This window comes from Bombus fervidus, chromosome 13 (assembly GCF_041682495.2).
Source record: "Bombus fervidus isolate BK054 chromosome 13, iyBomFerv1, whole genome shotgun sequence".
NCBI lineage: Eukaryota > Metazoa > Arthropoda > Insecta > Hymenoptera > Apidae > Bombus > Bombus fervidus.
The window spans coordinates 9,955,142-9,980,851 of record NC_091529.1 but is presented as its reverse complement, the minus strand read 5'-3'; the positions used below and the strand labels follow the sequence as shown (position 1 = coordinate 9,980,851).

Sequence of the window (25,710 nt, the reverse complement as noted above, 5' to 3'; positions counted from 1 at the left end):
AAAAGAATTGCATCCTAGAAATTCAACCGTCTCCCTTAATCGCCCCTTTCAACCGCGGCACGATTGCAACCGCGCCACCTATTTTCACGGAACATTTTCTCCGCGCCGTGAGTTCCCGGCACGCCTTTCTTCGCGTTCGAGGAACTCCGTGCCACGAATTCTCGGCGTTCGAGTATAAAACATAAAGGAAAAAAAGAAGAAAGGAAAGGAAAGGAAAGGAAAGGAAGAAAAAGTAAAGAACCGACAAACGGGGAGAGAGAGAGAGAGAGAGAGGAAGAGAGAGGAAGAGAGAGAAAGAGAGAAAGGCAAGAGCCGGCGAGACGGGTCTCTCTACCGGTCCCGTGCAGAGTCGGCACGGCACGGCACGGCACGAAAATGCTACCGGGTTCCTCTCCGGTCCGGATTCGGTAGCTCTCAAGCACGACGTACGCCTTTCCCCGTGCCCCGTGCCCCGTCAGCGATTCCACATTTTTTTCTTCGGCCACGGAGCCGTTCCGTTCGACTCGGCCGCGCGCGGCTCTAGCGTGTATACTTTTTAGCGTTGATCTTTACGGGACAGCCGTGCCCTCCCCCTGCTCTCTCCCCTTCGCGTTTGCGGCTCTCTGCACGCGCTACCTCTTTCTTCGTCCTGGTTCGGTCGCTCTATCCTACTGCTGCCTCTCGTCTCGTTATCTCTATCTCGTTCCAGCCATCGGTACCCTGTCTTCGTCCGTCTCCGTCTCTCCCATGTCCGGTATAATGCGCGGCGGCGGTAAGCCGGCTGGCAGCTGCCTTCCGTGCAACCAACAAGCCCGGTCTGCCCCGTTCCACGACTCTCCATGCGTGGAATCTCCGGAGATTCCTCTTGCCCCTGTGCTCTGCTGCCGCTCCTCAATCTCACCCTTACTCTCTTCCCACCGTCGTCGTTGACTCCAACACCGAACGATCGCCTCTAGTAGGTTGCTCCTCGTCCCACGCGTGTCTTCCCTCTTCGTTGGTCGTTCGGTTGGCTCGTTCGCTCGGCAAGTCTCACCGTATTTCGTTCTTCGTCTTTCTCTTTCGTCCGTCTATTCGTCTCGCTTGCCGCTGGCTTCCAGTCTGACGCAGACACCGTCTCTCTGTCGGCCCCGTTCGCTGTTCGCGTTCTCGCTCTGTCTTCGTCCGACTCGCGTCGGCTCGACTTGTCTTTGTCAGGCAACCGCGCGCGCGGCAAGCGGCTTCGAGCCGTCGCGCACGATGGAACGGGACGCGCGCGGCGGTGCTTGTACGCGACCGACGAGGACGGAGAACAAACGAACGGCTCGGAGAGTCAGAGGATGCCGAAGTTTTGTCCTTCGCGGACAGGCCAAGTATTGTCCGAATCCCGTCCCGCTCCGGGCTCAGGGGTCCCGTTCGAAGCCGCGGCGGCAACGACGGCCGAGGGAACGACGACGAACCAGGCCTTCCAGTCAGATATGAATCTTCGTGCCTGGAGGGCGGCCCGCGCTCCACGCTTAACGGCAGGGGGGCATCCAGGAGGGCATCCAGGAGGCCGATGGGATGGGATGGGATGGGACGGGACGGGTCGAGGGACGAGGATGCTAGCGTCGGCGACGGCGGTAACGACGACGACATCGACGACGACGACAACGACGACGACGACGACGACGACCAAGGAGCCTGCGTAATAATTTATTCGGTTTAGCCTCGCTGTCGGGTCTCTTCGACGGCGGATCACCGGAACTCTCTCCCCTTGTGACGTATAGCGTCGTGTCGTGGTTCGTCAAGGACGTACACGATGTACGACGTACCGGCTGCTCCGTTACATTGCTCGATCGCACGCACGTGCATCGACTTTTTCTACCTTTTATGCCATTTATGATTCGTTTTTCCTTTTTATCGTCATGGACGTCACACAGATTTCTCTTTGATCTCGGGTCACCGACGTTGTTACGCTGTAACGTCGTACTTGCGCCGAGGATAAAAATGCGCCGGCAATGGAACTTTGTAGAAAAGCGATTGATCACGCGATCGAAATGGAACGCGTAAATCTAAGAATCAGAGATTGGAAATTTTGTATAATCGAGCTTAGGGTCCTAGAGTTTGCTTCTGGCAAAGACGGAAGCGCCTTCTAACTAGCTCCGCAATTACCTCCAGTGACTATAGACTTTCGACATCGACGCGAAAACAAAGCCTCTGTCGGCAAGGTTTCCACTTCTTTATATTCGTAAAAGTATGAATTTGCGTAAACGTTCGCAGGCTAGAAATAAGATTAGACTTTTTCTTACGTCGAATTGTAAGTTGTTCATCGTCCCGCAAATGACATATTTTAGTTTGCTTGGTGTAATTTTTCCTAAACTCTTGATAGAACCACGCATCGTGTGTTGTACTGAGAATACGCTAGTCCTTACGATCGTTCAGTTCCTCGAAGCAATCTTCGCGGAAAAACCGATTTTAATAATTCATTATTTGGATAATATCCTTGAGCGATTTATTTACAATCGGCTTCGTCTATTTATACGATTTACGCCAAGTATAAAAAGTTTACTTGTCGTGTGATCCTGTATGACTTTTTAATGAAAAAGTTGCCTTGGGCTAAATAGTTCAAGTTAGGAGATCTGATTTGCGTTTAAAATCAACGTTTAGATTTATAAATATGGTAAAATCAATTATTCATGAACGAAGAATTTTTCTCGCGCAATTTTATAGAGACGTATCTCTTCTTATAGCCAATGCTTTACGTAAATTACAAATTTATTCCTCCTTTTTCCTTTCGCCTTACGACTGCGTGTCTAAGGTATCGAGCCAAAGGTATCTCCGATTTTCTCAAAACTTTGAAAATCTATCGATACGTAGGGAGTATCCTTTGTCGTCGTACAAAATCTCGTTCGACGAAAAAAACCTTCCCCGTTCCTCGATCGTGAAAAACCTTTCGTAGCTGTTGAAATTGCGGCAAGGTATCCCCGGTAGAGCAACAGGACACTCGTCTCGACTGAGCCGAGCTCGACGGCCATAAATCTGGAAATCAATCCTAGCCGCGCGACGGTAGAAGTGCCGTAAAACGTCCGGCGTGTCGATAATGAACGCGGACAGGCCGGAATACGTTTCCGCGGTATCTTGATAACGGCACGGACGTGCAGGGCGGGGCAGGCAGGCGTAGTGGGAGCAGCCGGAGGTTCCGGTTTTCCGGGATCGGCGTTGCAGACATGCCGGACGCGGCTTTTCGGATGATTGGCCGGCCAGTGCGGCCGACACGATCGGTTTCCGGTCACGGGCCGTCGGATTCCAGGTCGCCGCCTCGCTCGCTGTGAGTCGACCGAGCGCCGCCGGTCCCTTATCGATTCGCGCCTCGTCGTTAGCGATCCATGAGAGGGAAACAGAAAGAGAGAGGGAGAGAGACAAAGAGAGAGAGAGAGTCGACGACTCCAACGACCACGAACGACCGGCACCAAGAGGAACAACCGTAGGAAGGGAGAGATCCGAGATCCGTGACTTTTTACGAGCGAATCGACGCCGCCTGGAGGATGGGAAAGGCCTTAGCGCGATTGTAACTGCAGCGGAGAATGGCTTGGGTTTACGCGAAAACGACACCGAGAGTCGACGGGCTTCGGTGGTGAACCTCGTGGGTTTGGCATGGAATCGCGGCAATGCATCGGGGCTATCGATTCGAGCAGAATTTGATCGGTGATTGCAGCGTAATTTGGAATTGCTGCATTGGTCAAGGTCACCGACAGCTATTCCCCGGGTCAGCTTTTTTTTCAATAGGCAGTTGGTTTTGCAGATTCGCACTGAAACGTGATGTTTACAATACGACACATTTGACAGAAATTCACGCAAGGCTTGTTTGTTTTATTCCATTTTTTATTCGGTCGTTGTCGTATAAATACTAAATAGCATCGATCGTTACGAATCACGACGATCTCTGTCGTCCAAAGAACAGTCTGAACGATCCGATGCCTCTTTATCGTCCGTCTTTCAACCTCCGCTCTAATCACATTGCGCTGTATCTGGCTGCCCACGCACACCAGTTCTCTTTATCCGAAGATAATACGTTCGTCATTCGCTCGAACTTTCGACGAACCTTCCCCCGTCTCACGGATAGGCACTCGACTGCAATTCGTAGCGCCCCGTTGTTACCGTAGGCGCGGAGTAAATCGTTAAAATGAACGAACCTGAGGGTTTTCGGTGGCGCTTCGTAACAACCCGGAAAGGAGGGGGCGTCTATGTCGTTCGGGGCTTCCTAAGTATCTAACGCGAAGGAGGAGGTGTCGAGCGGAGGATGGCCTTGCTGCCGATAAAACCGCGCGATTTGCGACTCAGGCGGAGGCGACGCGCAAAAAACCCTTGGGAACTGACGGTGAATCCGACCGTAGTGCGAGCATCTCTCTTTTTCGAGCATCTGTCTCTCTGCCGTCCCTCGGTCCACGCTGTCGCTTGGTCCGCGATGAAACGACTCGCGAAAGGAATTCCGCCTTTTTCTCTCCTTTTTCCTCTTTTCCTGTTTTTCGTTTCGTTTCCAGCCAGAAGATAAAATTTTAAGTAATACCGTAAGTAACGGGGCCTCAAAGAAGAGAGGCAGAGAAAGAGAGAGGCAAAGGGAGGAGAGAGTGAGACGTAGTATGTTGAGTATCTAAAGCGTCTCGAGGATCGATAATCGGGCGGAAAGGTAACGAAGCGCGTTCCGCTATAAATAAAACAGCAGTTCCTCCGTGAGATCGCCTGCGAAAAATGCTGGAAAGTTGCGCCGAATTAGCGAACCACCGTGCCAAGCTATAACGACTTCCTGGAAAAGTTCCGGGTCGCCTGGGGATTTTTAAGCGAGCCACCGCGATGCGGTTCGTCCTGGATGAATAAGATCAGCGCTCACGGCAAAAGTCCACGAGTCCCCTCTTGTTTTTTAATTAGGTCGATCTCACTGGTAATTTTCGCGTATACGAGTTACTCTTCTTCCGACGTTTTTCAACGTTCTTTAACTTTTGTTACGTGCAAAACGAACGGACTGCAAGAAACGAACTTTGATTTTGTTCTTTTTTCCCACATTGTGGCTGTCGATCTCTATTCGCTACGATACTTGGCTCGCTTCGATTCGCGATCGATCTTCGTCCTATCTTATCGCCATATTCCTTTACAAACCTCCCACGTTTAACGAATCCACGCTTTATTTTGACTGCGTACGATAAAATGTCTTTGTTATCGGTCTACTTGGTCGCAAGAGTCGTTTCAGTCGCATAAGCTGAAATTTTTGTTGGCGGTATCGGACCGTGAAAATTAATATCTGGTTTAATCGTTGCTCCACTTTCGATACATCGTACGAGTGGAGAGTCGCTTGGTATTTTCATACGCTGGCTGGCACCCTCCTCGAACGAGCAATTTCGCCATCTCATCTTTGTTTCGTCTCGAGCAATCGTGGTATTTTCTATAGATTCTCGCGTAGTTAAATCAGCCTCGACGAAAGTTTCGTATCTCTGGAGAGGAATGGATATAAGCGTGGAGGAAGGGCAGGTTTCCGGCAAAGAATTCCCAAGATACGGTGTTCGGTTAAAAAGCGTCTGATTAGCGGGAGGAGCAATTTCGCGAATAACGCAGAGAGCGTTTTCTCGTAGCGAGGCCGCTTTACGAGAACATTCTTCGAAATTCCAGCGGTTCGTGAACAACTGAATACTCTCGCGTCCAAGGGTCTGTAAATGCCACGAGCCCGCAGGAAAGTCGATACCACCACCTCGGACTTCCGCCGGTCAGCTCGTAAAAGAAACACCGCCACGAGAAACAAGATCACCGACTGCTACGAGCCGCTTGAAAAACGGAGCCCGTTCCGAGAGCTTTCTCAGGCGATGCTCCTCTTCGGTCGGTCTTTCGTAGCTTGGCTGAAATCGCAGGCCGATCTAACCGTTAAATTTTTCTGCGCGGCAGAAGCCGAAGCTTAGAGTGTGAGAGCCAATTTGTTAAAAATTCTCAATAGGCGCGCTATTCTATCTTTCTACGAGAACAACGTTATATAATCGATATTTGCATTTGAATATTACCGGAGCATAGATCTTGATCTCCAGTGTTGTCTGTCACTTTGTCGCGTCCCAACAAGCGACGGTCGTAAATCCAGCGCTGACGAGATATTTCGAAACAGGGGCAATCGCGTAAATTCTACGAGATCGAACGATGTCTTTGTAACGTTGCAGGATTTCGGTTACGAAAGTAAATTGAGAATCGAGGGAAATTAAATGAATTGAAAGAGATTAAACGTTGCTCGGTTGAACGAAGCCAGCAAAAATAAATCGTTGTACAGCGAGAAAATCGCATTACCAATTTACCCTATCGGAGCTCGCACCCCATCGCCACCCGCTCTCGCGCTTGCCATTGAAAGCCAGGCAAACGTAAGACAGACTAAACGCCGTCTCCGCGAATTCGGTGAGAAGAATCACAGAGGCAATCGGCGACGGCAGACGTCGCGTCGGTGGGCTCCGAGGCAAGATCAACAAATATCGACTGCGAACGCGAGACGCAGGGCGGAGCGCGGAGGGTTTGGTCAAATAAACGAGAACGCGAAAGTAGGATCCGCAACTGAGAGACTCTTTGTTCCGTCACCGAAACCCAAACACTTTTTCAGGCTACGACCGCTACGAGTCTCGTGGTATGATCTCGTATGGTGCGCCTTCGTGTTCTTCGCCGACTTCTAGGCAGCAGCCTGTGACCGTCTGGAAGCGTGTCAGTCCTTTTCTCCTCTCTCCTTTTTCTCCACGCGTGCATACGTCCGTCTTCGTTGCTCGTTTTTCGTCGCACGGGTATACTTGTTTCCGTGGCGGCGTCCCGCGGCACTCAACGGGGGCCGGGTCGTTTATCTAAATGGCTACTGGGTGGCCTGGCTCCCAGCGCCCTGTCCCGTCGGACGAAAACTAACCCGAGTCGGTCAGAAGAAAGGAGCCGGGATCCGAAAAACAAACGTCGATATAGTTGGGGCTCCGATAGATCCAGGTGTATATACATGCACTCTCTACGTTCCGACGTGGGTCCGCTCCTTTCGGGCCTGTTCCACCTTTCTTCCTCCTTTTTCCTTTTCTTTTTTTCCTTTTTTTTTTTTTTCGAGAAACATTCTCCGAGGGAAAAGCAAGCGTTTCAGCGTCGCTCGAAACTCCTCGCCGCGGTAACGAGCTTCGATTATAGCGCACGACGTGGTAGAACCGCGATACTACGTGGGAAACGAGTACTTGGACGTAACACGCGTAGTACACAGAGATGCAACAGGAAGGAACAATGCAAAACTTATTTGGAAAGGAGAGAGTGTTGGCTGGCGGCGGTTGTACGCTGATCCAGCGAACCTGGACATATCGTGGCTTCGTTTCATTTTCGTTTCACTTCGTTCTCTACGTGGAACTTCCTGGCTAGCTTGATTAGGAAAAAAGTAATTCGCAAACGAAACTGCGGTATCGATTCTAACCTTTCGTCCTCTCTTACGTCTGCCTCCCACGAACAACGCTGCGAAATATGTAACGTTTCCATTCGTCTGACGAACTTTGCGCCCTAGCCATCCGCTGTCCGCTATTACTGGCCACCGATGGTTCGCATTGGCACGGAACCCGTTAAGCGGCATGAAGAAACGAGGAGGGTAGAAGAGGCAAAGAGAGAGAAAGAGGCAGTTCCGAGTATACTCCTCGCGGGCTCTTTCCTGAACGGCCCAGTCGTGTCGTTCCTTCACGTAATGGAGGTAATCCGACCTCGTTGAGAATATTTAACGGCCGGCCGCAATGATACCGTGCCACTTTCGCGCCGCTTCCTAGTATCGTTGTTATGCAACGGACACGCCGCCACCTCAGGACCGTTTCAATGGCTACGGTTGCCCGTTAGAGAAGCCGCCGCGCTGCCTCGCCTAGATCCGCTCGTCCAGCGCGATGCGTGCCAGGACAGCGCGTTACGCGCGTATACTATTTTCAGAACGTTTCCCGAACTTCTTGACGTCAGCCGGCGGCCGCTCGCTTGCGTCATCGAGTCAGTCGGCGAGTCTGCCGGATGGTCGTGTTGCCAGACCGAGATTTTTCGGTTTGGAGCGGAGCATCGGAGATGCTTTTGAGCAACGTCTCAGGCTCGTGACTCGCGAATGGAAGCAACGGATTTCCTTCCACGCCCGCGTATCCTCTTCCTCCGAATGTAGATACACATTGGTCGACTACTTTAAAATTTAATCGAGAACCGTAACGAAACAGCGGCATGGAAAGTGGCGTGGTCGTTTCGTTGGTCGGAGAGGTACAAACGTCGGAATAGGAATTGTAATCGACGCGCAGAACGTTCGTCGGCGTCACGGTCGTCGTTACACGCGTATACACGAATTGCGAAAGCACTTGACGCCGGTGCAGCGCGAGTTACGTAATCCAAAGTTACCGAAACGACGCCACGGTAACGATACTCCGCGGTAAGTTTCTTGCCGGCGCTTCGTTAACCCTACTCGGTTCTTCGGGGATCTCGACCGATCCCCACGCATTTCTGCCTTACTTATAACTTACTTCGCTTCGTTCAACTATTAATTGTTCCGGCAACTTGCGAATCGTTAGCCGACGCGATCGCTCCCTGGCTGACCGACTTTTCGTTGTTCTACTCTGGATGCGGTAAAACCGTGCGCGTGTCCTATCTATCGACCATTCTTCTTAAACGACTTACGCAGTTTCTTTTTGATCTTTCCGCTTGACTGTCAATTTCTCCAACTATCTTCCTTTCTTTTTTTTTCTTTTTCTTTTTTACTTCTTTGCAAGAAATATCACACGTTCCAACGGAGCTACATAGTTGTGCGCGTGATAATGCTAAGGATCGTCGTAAAGGGACAACCGCAACGCGGAATATCTGGTTCGAAAATGCCGAACGGTTAATAGACGATAAAAACGAATATCCTGTTTATTCGATTGTCCGTGCGACCGAGGCGTGGAGCGCTATTCACGGATTGTCTCGGTTTTCCAGCGCGGCCGATTCGTTCAAAGTTCGATGCGATTCAAGCCCCGTGTTATACCGAAGGGGAACGGCTGTAATTCGATTTCGGGGGAATTTGAAACTCGTTCGAAACGGGCCACCCGTTAGCCGATTCCTCGGCCGCCCGTCCACGCACGTTTCACGCGCGTCTCGATGCCCGCGAGTCCCCCGTGAATTTTTTTTAATCCGATTCTCGTCGCCGCGCGTTTGCGTGGCGGCCGCGCGTTGTTTTCTGCCCCCGTGTCCCTGCCCGTTCCTCGCCAAACCGGACGACCGGTCGTTCGTTTAAAATGCAAACTCGCGGTCCGTGGGGTTTTAAAACACCCGCTATACCCGGATTTCGTTGAGCCGCAAACTTGGCCCGTGCCGCGCCTCCTACGGATTTATGCCGTCACCGACTCGCTTCTATTCTCGAGCTCCGTCGCCAGACATTTTCCGGCCTGCTTCCCCATACCTTTTTCACGCGCATACCTACGCATAACGACGTGCTCGTTCAACGCGTTCTGCGAACATCAAATCACGTGGAAGGGGTTGAAGAGGTAGTCGACGATAATAGAGATGGAATGCGGATCGATGCTTCGATTAGAATCCGGTCCATATCGCTAGCGATATGTAGAGTCGGTCGTTTACTTTCAATTATTCAGCCGTGATTTAACACTTTCGTTGCTATTGGCATTTCATTTTCCTTTTGCACGCGCGATGCCTATAGCTACGCGATACGATACACGAAAACAAAAACGCAATTTAGCACGAGCGGAAGCGTTAATCTGGATTTATGGCGATGAGATGTTGTTGGTTGTTTGCGTCGTTTCGCCCTTAAGGAGATTTTAACATCTTCGACTTGTAGAGAGAGAGAGAGACTTTTCGAAAGTTACGAAAATCAGAGAAAACCAACGTTTGGTTTCTATGAAAAAGCTAAAACTTGATAGCCTATCAGTGTCAGTAAACGGAACAGCGTCGATTCGCAGATTTGCAGATATTCAGATTCGCAGATTTGCAGATATTCAGATTCGCCGCTACGTCACTCACGCCGCTCGATCGAGTTCGATCCAAACTATTATCAATTTATCTCGAGCTGAAACTTCTCCGTTCGATGAAAATTCCTGCAAGCTGGTATGCAACCGCGCCAAGAAGACGCTCGAAGGTCCAACGTCGGCGCTCTAACGGAAAACAAAGCACGAACATTCGCGTTCCGCTTTGTATTAAACATTAAAACAGCTCTTAGAACGACTGGCTCAAAGTGGCATACATATTCAACATCGACGCGTTTCCAGACACATCTCCGCCCGTGGAGGCATGCGGCGGCAGACCGTGGACTCTCGTTATATGCCAATACGCACTGCGTGACACGACGGCCATCCACAGGCGACAGAATGCCGAGCTCTCTCTCTCTCTCTCTCTCTCTCTCTCTCTCTCGCCCTCTATTTCTCCTTGTCCGTTGCTCGGCCGTATTCAGCCATGAAACTCACCCCCGTGTGCGTTTACATAAGCGGACGCAAGACACATACACTCCCTCAAGTAGGTTAATCTCCGCCCGTTTCGATCGAACACAGGCTATCTCGACGGGGGTGGACTCCGGACGTTGTCTGACCCCGGTACTCTGCTGGATCATCGACGATTATATTGGGGTTTCAAGGGATCGGGATCGCGGTCTCTTGACGCTTACTGCATGAAATTTCTGGTTGTCGAGAAATTTAGGGACGCGGCTATCTGCTTGGTTTATGGAGTAGCAAGAACGACGATAGGCGGCGAACTAATTTTCACATTGAGTCGCGCACCTTCGAAACTCACGATTTTCAAAAGTTTCGTTAGATTAGAAAGTAGAGCGGGTAAAATAAGCGAGTACCTGTAAAGAGATCTGGTCATCGTACAAATATTTGCGTATCGCGCAACATTATCGGAGATTTTATCCGCCTACGCAAACGATCCGATATCCAAAACCTTTCGTCCGAAATTCCTTTCGTTAACCTAAATTTACCTCTATCGCTACGTTCGTTCATCGCAACACGAGCTATCTGCGTTGCGAATTCAAACGATTGTAAAACATCTAGCACGATTACCACGTATTCATACTTTCGCTCAAGAATTCCGTATTCGAATTCAACCGATTCGTCCAAAAATATTTTTTCACGATTTGATATCAGAGCCAGTCGCGTCTGCACACCAGAGACGTGTTTATTTTCAGAGTAACCCGCTGGCGATAGCGCGAAATATTTCAGTATTATAATATCCCGATAAAATCGGTCGTCGGATCGAACGCGGTCTGCTCCGTTTTAATCCACCTCCGTTCGGTTGGCCGCTTAAAATTGAATGATCGCGTCGCCCTGATATTTGCGAAAGCATCGATTTCCGTTGGCAGCCCGACGAAGAAGAGACGCGCGGGATCGTCGCCACGATTACGTCCAATTACAGCGGAGGCGGAGGAAAACGGAGGGAGAGACGGGGGCGGTCCGTGGTCGTTCGATCGGGCGCACCGCGTGTTATCTTAAGGCGGCGGTCACCTAGATATCGGCATTGTTATCCCGCCTGACCGCAGCCACTTAACCGAGTCGTAAACCCCCCACGAGTTCAACTTTACCCTTCAACAGGTGTTTAGGGAAATACAATAATGTCGCGCATGCGCCCGTAACTTCTTAAGGTCGGAAAGTTCGTCCGAACAATCTGACCGCGGCCATGCCCGCGGACCGTCACGCCACCCGCGTCCCGCGGTTAATCGAGTTTCCGAGGTAGTTGGAATTTTTTCTCTCAACCCTCGATTCCATCGTTTCGATACGAAAACGCACGACGTATTCGTAGAATGCTAGGTATCTCCATGTTGTTTGTCGTAAGTCAGATCAGTTGAGAAGCCGATCGTTAGGATTTTTCAGGCAATTTTAGTTTGTAAAAATCGAACACGCCGTTTATCTGTTTTTTCGACATGAATTGACAAGTTTCAGCCTCTAGATATTAGATAACGCGAAAGGTCGGAGAAACGTCTGTACGACGATTTCCCAAAGTTGCTTAACGTCTTTTAACGAAATTAGGTATTTGCGAAGAGGTGTTATAACGATCTCGAGTCAAGAGATTGGATCCTATAGGAATCTGCATTACCGACGACAGAGTTGGCAAACGCGACGTTGCCAAACTTACCGACCATAGCAAAGCGTGAACATCCGTCGGTAAAGGAACCGTAGATATCTAGCGTGCATCTGACACGAAGGTAGAGACCTTCTTCGTACTTGCTGCGCAGTTACACCCATTTACTTAGATGGCATCGAAGCGCGCAAACATAGAAGACGATCGTCGAATTAAACAGATATTTCGAAATTATAAAGGGAGACATATCCTGTACGATGAAATTTCATGCAGAATGCGTTTGTTCTTTGTTTAAGTTTATCATAGAAACTAATCGATCAAATGGAAAGTGTAATTCTACTTTAATTGGCAGGTGTCGCGAAGTTTAATAAGTTGGTAACAACAAGCATTAATGCGACGTATTCTAATAAATCCCCGCAACTGATCGTCCGTCTTTTTTCTATCTACTCGACTATTTAAAAGTTAGATTGAATTTTTAACTATGTCATACGTTGGTTTCAGACGTTAAACGGCGCCGAGGGTACCGTTCCACCCGGAAGAGTGTACAAGAAAGTCGCGATCGTGGAGAACTTCTTCGACATTATTCATGCTGTCCATGTTGACCTTGAGGGTCGTCCGGGGAAGCATGCCGGTCAAAAGAGAACGTACAGGACGGTAAGTTTCAAACAGGAATATCTACTCGTTACTTTCCCGTAGACTTGATGCGCTTGGATATTAAGCGGTACATCTACCTTCGAAGAGCTCGCGGACTTCCCGTGCAATGCAGTGAAAAAAACATACCCTTACGAGGATTAATCGACTGCGCGAAGGAACAAAATCTTGCGATTCTATCGCATTGGACGTACCGAACAAAAGACCAAACGATCAAAAAATCTCAAAGTCTCTGGCTAATCACGTTCCTGGTTAACCTCGCGGAAGGAAAAAAGAAAACATCGTACCCTTGGAAGAAACAATATTTTTCTCTGCGCTGTCCGATGCGATTTAAATTCAATCGACGAGCAGATCTCCCTAGAGAACGGATATATCGGTACGGGCGGCGATGACCCCGAATCCGTTCGGGATCGTGCGAGCCGAATTCTTGCATGGCCGACCGCGACACGCGATATTTACCGTTCCCGGGGGAGAAGGTATCGAGGCATTCAAGCGTCGAACACTCGATACCACACGTCATCTCACGTGTTCCGGCGCGCGTTTGCGTAAACCTCTCTCCGGAGTATCATATCTGTTCCGTGACACCGTCCTCCGCCCGCGACCCGATCGGTTCGTCCTCTTTCTCCGCTTGTCCGTTCCTCTTTCTCTCGTTCGCAACCCCTCCGACCTTCCCACCCTCGCCACCCACCCTCAACCGCCACCCTATCCCATTCGAGTCGCGTCGCTGTCCTCTTTCTCTCTCTCGACCACCGCGATCTGCTTGTGATTCAAAACCTCAGGACACTTGTTGCATTGCCTGCTTACTGGTGCACCCACACGCGGCCGCGCGCACACGCACGCACGCGTGCACCGCCGGCCAGCCTAGAACCGCGACCCTGCAACCGTTTTAACGTTTAAGTCGCTGTTACAAGGCGCGATTCATCGGCTCGCGGCAACTCACCCTCCGCGGTATCGCGCGCCGTCACGCTTCGCCTCGTCTCGTCTCGTCTCGTCTTGTCTCGTCTCGCGATTCACCCTTCCCGGAAGGATGCTGTTTTAACGTCGAAATATTCGCTCAGTCGATACCCGTTTATCAAATTAACCAGATAGCGGTCTTTCCGAACTCGTTGCTCCTTTTAATTTCAATGCTCCTCTATCGTACGTACTTTATTCTTTCGGCAGGAAATGTTTGAAAAATGAGAAGAATTATAAGGACGTTGATTAATCGAGACATCGACTGGACACGCGTTTGACGAGCATACTACCGAATTATCCTCGTTTAATAGCAAAATTTGACGTTAAAATTAACGTTACAAGAGCTTTTTCTTCCACGTAACGTGTGTGCGGTAACAAGCAATAAAAATCACGTTCCACCAGCGACGTTTATTAATCTCTGTTCGTTTTCCTCGCGGCGAAAGATCTAATCGACTCACGCAAAAGTTCTTGCACGCTATTAAAGCTTAAAATTCACAACCTAACGTGTAATTTTCAATTAACAACAACAATACCTTCAGGCACATATGAAAAATTACATAGGTAAGAAACAGGTGAAACGTTATTTCTCCACTCGTTTCTGTTTTTCCAAGCCGTTTTACTTCCGTTGATGTTCGGAAAGAGTTCGAATTGCGATCGCTGTCTACCGGTCTCATGATCTTCGTCGGTATGTCACGTCGATCCAGAAGCCATTATCCCTGTTTCTTACTTACGGCTCTTTTCTTCGCCTTTTAGACGAGCCTCGAGTAAATCTTATCGAATTACCTCAGCGTGTCGTGCACCTTCACCCAGCCACACGTACATACAGACACATATACGTCTAGTTTGCACACGTGTATGCGGGTCGACCATTGCCTTTCTCGGCTCGCAGTCTCCCATCCTTGATTAAGTTATGCCGCTCCTCCACCTCCTTAGAGAGAAACGTTTCCTATTAAGAGGCAGAGAACATCCCTCCGGCTAAATACCTTCTCGCAAAGACATCAAAGTTCCGTTACTGCTCATGAATTTTCCCTAGTGGGCGTTCCGCGTGAAACGGCTCCACGTGACGCTGACGTTTGACAGCGGAACGAAAGGGGTCACTCACGTTGTTCACGACGAGAGTGCAGGCCCGTGCTTTCTAATCCTGCCTGTATCGCGGCAGGGAACGACGCGTAACGTTTCTCGTACCGATTTCGAGGAAACTAGGACGCTGAATTTCGGCACGAGAAACACTACGGGCGAGATTGCAACGCCAAGAGATTTCGAGATATTTAAGTTTAATAGAATTCCATTCCTTCGTTCGAACGGATCATCTTCTTCTCACTAACGCAAAACGTTCTATCTCGTTTCAGATCACCGAAACGTACGCGTTTCTTCCCCGAGAGGCTGTAACGCGATTTCTTTTGGGATGTACGGAATGCCAACGACGCCCGCGGACCCCGAGCCCGACGAATTTATCCAATCAACCACAGCCCACGTCGGCGACACCGTTGGCGACGACGACGCTAACGTCTACGACGACGCCATTAAGCCCAAATGCCCTCTCAACCACGTCGACGACGGTGCAAAGCAGTCCCAAGCTGCGCGAGGGAAATCACGGCGGTGAGGGCAAGCCTCTGTACAGTTATAGGCACCAAAGGCATCAGAAGGGCAACGCCGTACCATCGACGACGGAGAAAACCGAAAAGGAGAAAGAGGAGAAGTACAATCCCTTGAGTATCACGAATCTGCTGAAGAAGGAACCAGTAACCGGTAGCTTTTTGCCGAGCGCGGACAGTCTACCGGACTCGAGAAGAACCCCGGAATCGGACCGGGCGAGCTCGAGAAGTTCGGCCTCGTCCAAGAGGAAAAGGATGCTGCCAGAGGGTCGAACTCCGTCCCCTCAGCCCAGCCAACCGTTGCCAAGGCCGTGGAGCCCTGGACTCGATCCCAAGAACACGCCCATCGACTACAGTCTTCCCATCACTACCTCGTACCTGAAGCATCAGCAGAGGCTACTGCAGCAGGCGGAGAAGAACAAGGCTGCAGCGATCAAGGAGACCGAGCTCGAGCAGAAAGTGACCGTTTTGCCGGCGGACGAGATCGCCGACACCGTCGAGAGGGACAGATACTCCCCAGCTACCGGATTGATCGACACCAATCTCAATCTATTGGCCACTATTCAGCACCTGCATTGCCAAGTGATGCTGGCCCTCACGGAAAGACTCAGACCGTCGATAACCATGCCAAGCCCGCTCGTTTTGCCCACGGCGGCCAACGTGCTGACCAATGGGATGATGATAGGCCCCGAGGTGTCGGTACAAACCGGCGAGAATCGTACGTGAAAGAAAGGACACTATTCGCAAAAGATATGGAAGAATCCTCGAGCGTTCTATTGACTCCTCCCCTTGTTGGAAACTTCTGTTGCGAACGAGTTTTTGTTACAGCCGTCGCAGCCGAGGGAATGATACGATGGATATATTGTTCTAATCGGACGTTGAGTATACAAAGTATAGTTTTCTATTATATTCCGTTAGGTGGTTTAAGAATGAAAACGTGACAGGGGAAGGAGTCATAAACAGACTCGAGCGATACTAATCTTAATCTCGTCACTACCGTACACCGAATTCCATTAACGAAAATACAGCTTTACGTTCAAGTTTCAGATTTCACGATCTCTTAAGAGACTTTTGAACCATCTCATCAGCTTTGTAAATCCTTGAGACACGGTGGCTTTATTTTACTTCGAATATACTTGATAGAAATGATTGTTGAAAACTTTACGGAATAAATTTCTAACGTATTCGGTATACCTGATAATCAGACCTAACATCCACCGATCCAGCGCTCACGTTCTTCTACGAGAGAGAACGTTAACGCGGCCAATATCCGATCCTAGCTGCCATTCAAACTATCGGCTAACGCGATCATCTATTAAACCGGATAAGATCAATTACTTGGTCGGCGTCGTGGCGTCAACGTCAGTTAAAGTCGGGACCGAGGCTGGATCGGATCTCGTTTCGTGCGCTCGATATAGACGGCGAAACGAGACGAATTATTCGTGAGTCTGTCAAAATATGGGTCGACTCTGTCGCACGTTGTCGATTTATGGAGGGAACGACCGCAAGCCGAGTACCACAGGCCCTTCTATCGCGCAATCGAGTTCGATATTTTGAGATCCGAGTGGAACGCGATCCGCTCGTTAGACAGAGGTCCCCGAAATGGACGGCGGTTTCGACAGGAGCTAGAAGGATAGCTTCTGAATATTTAACCGTCGAACAAGATCGATGATGACCTCTGACTCGTTGACCCGCGGCACTTTTCGGCCTTTCGTTTTATCGTCGGACAAAGTTCGACGAATATGCGATAATTTGGCACGGGAACACAAACGATCTCGTCCAACTCCGAGTTTAGATATCTGATAACAAATATTCACCATCTGTATTGCGATATACGAGTATGTTTATTTCGATTTCACGTTCTTCGTTTTAATCGTTCGTTGACATTTTCAGTTTTCGAACGCGAGACTCGTCATCGATTCTTTGGATACGCGAGACGCACAATTACGTTCAATTCGCAGAAATCCGATTCCTCGTGATGACGATTACGACGAAATTGTGATTATATTCAGAAGAGTAGATTAATATTAAAGGACGAACAAATATAATCTTCGTGTAATCGGGACCTCACTTAGCGCGAACGAATATTATACCAAAGGCATTGTAAAAGGCCACGACGAGAATCTCCTTTTCTTAGGAAATTCCATCGAATCGTTGATCGATGTTTGAGCTATATCGTCGAGAACAAGAGTGGTTCCACGGATGTGACTCGTACGACGCTAAACATTTTCGTATTTGACCGTGTAGACTAGCCTTGTGTATGATATTAAGAAAAAAAAAAAAGTATAGAAGGTAGTTTCTTCGTGTATTATACTATCTTGTCGTTAAAGACGCCGCGCAGGCGTGAACGTGTGATGACACGCGAACGTGTCTGTACTAGGAGTTTGATAATCGTTGTGAAAGTAGAGACAGACGTTTGAAGAAAATAATGTAACGTAAGAGGAGGAATCGTCGAAAATGTTGAATAATACCGAAACTATTATTTTGTATATAATCGTTGTAACATAGCGCAGTTAGTCGTTAAGGGGTAAAAAAAAAGAGCGCGCGGCTCTATTATTATGAATATTATTCCTATTATTATTATTATTATTATTATTATTATTATTATTAATATTATTATTATTACCGTGTCAGTTATCATCATTATAATTAATAATAATTAATTATTATTATTTTATTATATTTAAATTGCACACGAACAAGATGGGAAAATATATAAAATCACAAAATTCGAACGAACAGCGTTTTCATTTTTCCTTCTTCGCATTCATATTTCGTTAGTTTTGCCAAGAGACGAATGCTTATCCAGATTTTTCCAAAAATAATATAAACTTTACTATATCGTTGGTGCCGTGTCAAGTCCGCGCTCGAAAATTAAAGATCCCACGAATGATCGTCGTCTTGGATATGCGTGACGCGATCCATACGAAGATACGCGCAACCTTTCATCCGTCAATATAATCTTTTCACGAGACAAACTGTGGAAAGCCCGTGGAAAGATCCGTCGATCTTACGCTCTATGAACGAACAATGAACGCAATTGACACTTCTGGCTGTGGAACCGAGTATAGTCGAATCGACGGCGCCTTGACGTACTTTAATATCACGAACAAAGAGGATAGAATGATCGAGTCCCCTTTAACAAAGAAGGAAAGGGCAGAGGGGCAAGTTACTCGCTCTCTCTCCTTTTCTTCCTCTATCGCTCTAGGTAAGGATCGTTTCTTCGAGGCACCACAGGTAATGCAGCCTTTTCCCATCTGGCTGTTGCCAACGTTGTAGCGGCCTCGTTCCATCAACCGGTCCTGTCTCTCTCTCTAAGTCCCCCTTTTCTCTCTACCCCTCCTTCTTCGCTCCTCGCCACCTGTCTCTTCCGTTCCTATCCCTCTGCCCTTAGGAAAACTCACCTCCCTCTCCACGATTCCAATAAGGCTGCCTCGCACCACGCTTTCCACCCTCTCTCTTTCTGCCTGTTACTGCTCTTCTGGTTCCCTCTTTCTCTTCCCCTTTCTGTCCTCTCCTAACTCTCTCTCTCACACACACCCTCTTTCTCTCTCTGCCGTATTCCGCTCGTTGTCTCACCCTCGTTCGTTGGCTCCCTCTACCTACCCTCTAGCACACGGCTCAGAGAGTTCCCCTTTCCTCGGTGCCCCTTCATCCTCACGCGAGCCGAGGCCTCGTGCTTTTGCCACAGCATTGTTGCTATCGATTCGGCTCTGGAAACGTGTTTTTCTTCGGATATTTCGTGGCTTTCCCCGGCCACGGTCGGCTCTGCTCGTCTGGAATAACGAGAATTCTAAGAAACCCGAGTGTCCCTCCTTTTCCCGATTCGTCTTCCTCCATGTTACTTTCTTTCTTTCTCTTATCATCCCGCGAGGTCTTATCCGCTGCCCGAGGGCAACGGCGATCCCGTTTGTCGCGATCCTTCCTTCCGAATGTTGACGCCTGCTCGATTGCCGAGGAAGGTAAACTCCGGTTCAAGCAACGAGTCTTTCTTATTTCAATTTCTTTTTCTTTTTCCGTATAGTTTCGTTCGTACGAAGCTCGATCCTATAAGAGTTCATTAGGACGGATAGAATGTGATCCGAAAATATACGTTCGACAGAATTTGAGATTAGTTTTAGAAATTAATTTCTCGTTTGTACTTTTCGTTTTCCACGTCGCTGGAAAACTACTTTTCATTTATGACAACGCGTTGATGATACTTTTGTGTTTCTGTCAAACCATAATCGCTTTCATGAAAAATCTGTCATAAATTCTTGATGACCAATCCAAGGATCTAATATTCACGATCGTCCTTCACGAAAATACTAAATTTTCTATTCGGTTTATTCCCCTCCTTCGACACGATTTCCATTCACGTGTTATCGTAAAATACGATCGTCTTATTCGATGATTTTCGGTAAACGACTGACGAAGCTCTATAATCTGACTAATTTTGCATGGTTGCACGAATGAGAAATCGCCATTATATTCGACGATTACGAGAGGAGTTTCTTCAAAAGTAGATTCAGGCCATTGCGCTGATTGTTCGAACGAGATCCCTACTGATTTGTCTTCAATTATATACCGTAAAAGTCATTATGTAACACGGCAAGTTTGCGGGTGCGACGGTTCTTCGTTCGCCGCTGGCAACGCGATCGATAGAGGATAAGTATCGAAATTGAAGGTGATTTCAACGAACGGACATCTCTCTATTCGCCATCTAACGCTATTAAATCAACAACTATTATTACTACGTTTACGTTGCAGCTAGGAATTTGACTTTTTCATTAAATGATCCTTTAAGAATATAGAACTGAAGCGTTAAGAAATGACGGACGGATGCGCTGATCTAAAAGGAACAGCAACTTTCTACATTAACGAGATGATCGATTAAAATCAAATGCTTGGTAGTATAATATCAAAGTCAACTGTACGAAAGTGTCAAATAATACCAAATTAACGAATAAAAATCTTTCAACAAATAAAAAGAAGAAATCTTCTTAAGATATCAAATTGAATCTGATTTATCGCGTCTTTTCTTTAAACATTTCGACTTAAAATATAAACTTTGGTAGAAAAAGATTCCTATCGCAAATCTTTCAGACTGTTTTATTCACCACCCCTACTTTCCAAAATATTCGTTATCGCGAATAGCTTCCGCGATCTTTGCTTGACGCAATAAGCTCGACGAGCGTCGTATTCTGCGGCAAGAAATTTAAGAAGCGCCGAAACTCAGCCGGAGATTTCAACGAACGGTTACACTTTCCCCGCGGGTAGTACGCGGTCGTCGTACGTTTTCCCGCGGCATTGCGCGGAATCCGTTGCGAACTCGTGATCGAAGCCTATCAGCTCGCCTCCCACCCGTTCTGCACGTTTCTATACGTTCACCCGCAGTACCCGACTTTCGTTTTCAATGGTTCGGTAGACTGATTAAGGCGTCCCTAACACGGTGACTATATTATCGGAGCTTAAGTGGCGTAACTCGATCGGCCAGTGATTTAACATTCTCCTCTCCACCCTCTCTCTCTCTCTCTCTCTCTTTCTCTCTCTCTCTCACGAGCATGCCACGAGTCGTGCGTGACGTCCATTGTTCTTCGTGGAACTCCTCGTGATCTCCTCGTGTCACGGGCTTCCTCCGGCGGGGGAAAAATGTAAATTGCGCCATCGCTCGACAATGCCTGCTTCGATTCGTTCGTCACCGCGGATGTCCATTAGGCTTCGGGGGTATTAAATATCGATATCGAGTCGGCGCCACCGACGATCGACCCATGACAAATCGTAGGGTTTGAAGCCATTCTTCACCCACATTATTGTGGGTGTAACGGGACAGTTCTGCCCATTTCTTTTTAGGTTTACCTGTGACGAGGTTCGATTAGCGCCGTGTGATATTATCTCGAATAAATTTCATCCGAGTTTTTCTTCGTTTCGCGTGTGCATGTGTCATCTATGAGTAGCACGTAGTGCGAAAGATGAAAATAAAGTGTTAAAAGTTTCGTTGCTGCTAATAGTGCTTGTAGAAATTAATCTACATATCGTGTCATTGATCGATATACAACAAATTTCGGAAAAAATTTACGATAAGCAGATGTAAGAAACAATTGTAACTGATATTAAAAGTTGGTAGCTGTTCGAGGTTGAAAAAGGATAAATAGCTCTTTACGAAGGTATAATTTTCAGGAGCGCGAGTTCTCAATCAGCGATTCTGAGCGACTCTAAAAATCAAATTGCCGAGAACTCTTTCACGAATGTTTCGTTTCTTTTTTTTTTTTCTAAAATTATAAAAATAATATCGAGATAAAGTTGGCTAAATATATATCCAGGATATTTCATAGTGAAAAGCATTTTTCTTCTTTTCTATGTCAAGCAGTAAACTATTCGTTTATTTCACTAAAAAATATTCGTACACCCTGTAGATTCGCAAGAGGGAATCCGACCCAAGTTCCCGTGCGCAAACTTGGACGGCTCAAAGCCGACGCACTTTCGCCGGGTGCAAACCTAGTTATTAACAAATACCCAGACCGGGCTGCATATCGCGCAACTCCATTTACCAGTGATCGTAGCGAGCACCAGGCTGATCACGATCTAGCAACGGCTGGTCGTTTTAAAATTCCGACTACCGCGACACGGCTCAAATTGTGTAAGAAACCAAGAGAACTGGTGGCGAAGAGCAGGTCGCACGGAGAAGCAGAGGGCAGGGGGGACGAGGGTGAACGTAGGTCGCCGCCACCCCCGCCGGCCATTGTAATTCGTATCGCGAGTCGTGCGGGAAGATCTCTTATTTTCCCGTAGTATCCAGTATACCTACCTATATCCCGGCTAGTGTCTACCCTCGTTTCAACCTTCCTATCCCTCCTTTTCCCGTCGTTCCCTCGTTCCCCTTTCAGCCTCGTCGACGACGTCCGACTCCGCTCGCTTCTATCCTCTATGGAGGATAGCGCGCCGAGCTCTAGAATGTAAGGGATGATTTTGGAGATAGCTCGAGGGTCGCTCGGTACGTAGGAGTTGTAGGTTGGTGGGTGGGTGGTTGGACGGGGGCGGATGGTCGGGTCGAGACGAGTAGCGTAGCGAGAGAGTACGGCTGCGAGGGTGAACGAGAGAGGGTGAGAGAATGAGAGAGATAGAAGGCGAGGAACGGAAAGAGAGGCGCAGAGAGTGGAGCTAGATCAGAGAGGCAGCACGAGCGAGAGAATGAATCGTAAAACCGGTAGGTGAAAGAGAGAAGGCGGAAAGGAGGTTGGAGGATGTGGAGGAGGGTGGTGTAGGTTTGCGAAACGGGGGCTGCCATTGGGATGCTTCGCCCGCGGGGTGGTTGAAAGGGTGTATGGAAGGGGGATGGAGGTGAGTCTGCAGAGTCTCAGGAGGGTGAGTTCGGCGCCGAGGTGTCGGCCTTTCTCTCTGCTTGTATGTACGCTACGTATGTACGCTATGTGTGTCTAGCTCCGTGGCTGGCTTGTTTAAATCTAAATAAATAATTTCGTCGGTGCCACGGCGTGACGTTGATCTCGCCGATCGGTGTGATGTTTCATGGTTTAGGTAATGCGCGTCTTCGACACCAGCCTGCCGTACGCCAACGGCCGGATCGACGCGTTTTCGCTCGGAGGACAGCTCGTGCAACTCGTGAAATTTTAATCACGCGTGATTTCTCCGCCGATCGAACGCTCCACGTCGATCGCTTTATTTGACTTTTGCATCGTGAGAACCGCTGGCTTGGTCGTGTTATCGGTTAAAACGCGTGATCTATAGGAAATGACAAGATGTGGGTGTTTAATCGTAGTATGAATATTCAGAGAGAGAGAGACGGCTGAGAAACCAAAAGATAATTTACGAGAGGGTCAATTTAAGAAAACAGTTTCGAATAATTCTTATTTATAAATTCAAGAAATTTTTGAAATTGAATTTCACAATTCAAATTTCAGACGTAGAACGGCGGATTGCGGAAATACGTTTTCGTTTTTACACACGATATCCTCGGAAAATAAGAACCAGCGGTACGTTTCAATTATAAATGATTTCCGGCTCGAAGTAAATTTCATCGGGTTTAAAAGTCGACTTAAAGTTCGTCTGGCGTTAGTCGGTGTGATGCAACGATAGAAAAGGCAGACGCGACCAGCGAGATAACAGGGTCAGGGAGCAGCGAAGACGAAGAGGGTGGACGAGGAAACGGAGAGGGGAAACGAAATGGGGTTACTAATTCCCGAATAATGAAGGGATGAATCGCTAACCCCTCTCCGGACGATAAAGGGGTCGGCACTTGGTGCATTGTTGGAGTTTTACCGTGTTTTTTCAACCACATGTCACGCATTAACCGAAACAATGTGGCTTAAATGAATGGTCCTTTGCTCCCACGGCCACGTTCTCGTTGTTAAAACGTCCCTGGTATTTGTCACGCATTTATTTCCCAAGGATCCTTGCTTTTCTTACTGCTCGCCACCCCTGCCATTGCTCGCCACTTTAAATTCACGTGTTCGCGAGGCAGGGAATTCTTGATGCAGCCGCGGATGAAAATTTGCGACGAGATTTTCAGTTTTTCCGGCGCCGAGTAACTAAGCCCCTATTTGCATCGCGCGCGTCGTGATTTTTTCTCTTCTTCTCTCTCCCACTTCTGTTTTTCTAAATTAAGAAGAACTGTCGATGATGGAATCGCCGGAGTAAATTATATTTGCACATGGGAGTACGTAATTTATTCCGTTTAAATAGTTAGAGTTAAACAGTAATATTAAATAGCCAATGATATTTAAATTCCTGGTATTCCGACAAAAGGAACGATTATCTCGTAAACAGACGTTTTCGATTACTTTGCTAAACAATTTGTTAGATTAGATAATCAGACGAATTCTTCGAAACAGTTGAATAGCTACATTTTTAGATGCACATTTAAATTTCTTGAATGCATTCTCTTTTATTCTCGATGCATAACAAGAATGCATAAACTTACTTGAGTTATATTGACTGAATAACGAAAGAACGAATAAGCAAGTAATGAATTCGTGTCGATTTGCATACGTTGAAATATACAAAATACGATATTCACGGAATAAAAATTAAATTTACTTGATATCTTCGAGGGTCTGATTACCCATAAGAAAAGAAATATTCGTCGGAAGAAATCATCTAAAAATTTCTAATATTTTAATCTTGTTATTATCATCAAATTAAAAATAGAAAAATTATACGATAATACGGCTATACATATGTAGGTATATCATTGAAAATTTCGATGGGGAAATAGCGAGAGGTTTTTTCAAGCGACAAGGGCTAAAATACGTTTTAAACAAACGCGACCTTTTTTCGAAGTAACTTTCGTCGGGGTGAGTGAATTCCGTGAGGACTGTTTGCATGGCTCTTTATTCTTCTACCTCCAGGGGTTTTCGCCCCTCCAGGCTCATACTCTCGACGCCTACTTATATTGTTATGTAATTTATCTTGACTACCCCTTGTGCGAAGGAATGCTCACCCTTGGACCGCGGCATTAGCGACACCAAAGGGTGTCTTTACTTTTCACTTTTGCTAATTTCACTTTAGTCATCGGCGCTAGGGGAGAAGGGGCGGCCTATATCGTTATACATCTTGCCAAGCGAGACGATTTATTCTAAACTTTGGAAAATGTTAGGCGAAGATCCAAATGCGTTCGTTACGTTTCGAATGTCATGTCTTTACAAGAAAATTGTTCACGCTATTACGCGAACCTATTATACCTCGACCTATTATTTTTGTCTTACGTATATCGAAGCTTTTAATGTACGTGTACAGTGTGCATACATATATACAGTCGTCAATTTCTAGTATAGTTCTCTCGGAGGAAGCCATACTTATTTAAGAGACGAAGCTATACTTTTTCGTCTTTATAAGATCCTTTTATATCCGTTTTTATAAACGGAATTACGTTCAGCGTTGTATAAAATACGACAGAAATATATACAGGACACGAAAAATAGTAAAAAAGATACTGATTTTTTTCCTAAGCCAAAATAATAATAAAACCTATATCCCATTACGTCACGATAATTAAAATTTCCCGCTGTTGAATTGTTTAACAAGCATAAGGCAAACTTTTCTAGGTACTATAATTACCGGTTCCCCGTCACGTAAGTATCTTGAGATTCAAAATTCTACTTCAATTTTCTTGTTTGCCCTAACAGCCAAGAGAACGCTAGCGTGCAACGCTGTTATTAATATTTAATAGACTTCCAGCTGCACGGTGTCCTAAAAAATATTCGTTACACCTTTCGTTGTAACAACGGAACGGTTCGCGAATACTTGGCAAAGAGAAGTAGGAAACCCAATATTTTAAAGATTGCATGACGATAACAAAAGGTAATATTAAATTTCTTTTCTTATCATAACAAAGAAGGCAATGTTTACTATAAAGTAGGATCCCTGACCAAAGAAATGGGTTACGGTTTTCAAGCTTCTATCGTTATACAGACTGTGGTAATACCCAAACGTGGTAACCGAGTAGGAAGAGATTCTACTCGACAAAATTGTAAACCAAAAATTTAAAATAAAATATCATCGTGCAAGGTTTTTTCTATCGTCTCTTGCTTTTCTT

At 47.3% G+C, this 25,710-nt stretch overlaps 1 protein-coding gene across 7 annotated transcripts in view; it reads left to right on the top strand.

Moving 5' to 3' along the window:
* The window catches only part of LOC139993429 (uncharacterized), a 71,262-nt gene extending 53,334 nt beyond the window's left edge, over positions 1 to 17,928 (top strand). For all 7 annotated transcript variants that reach the window (XM_072015148.1, XM_072015151.1, XM_072015144.1 and 4 more), the window contains exons 3-4: positions 12,481 to 12,633; positions 14,934 to 17,928. In XM_072015148.1, coding sequence (XP_071871249.1) covers positions 12,481 to 12,633; positions 14,934 to 15,905 — 1,125 coding nt within the window. In that variant the 3' untranslated portion in view covers positions 15,906 to 17,928. The remainder of the gene's footprint in view (positions 1 to 12,480; positions 12,634 to 14,933) is intronic.
* Positions 17,929 to 25,710: the final 7,782 nt, after the last annotated feature.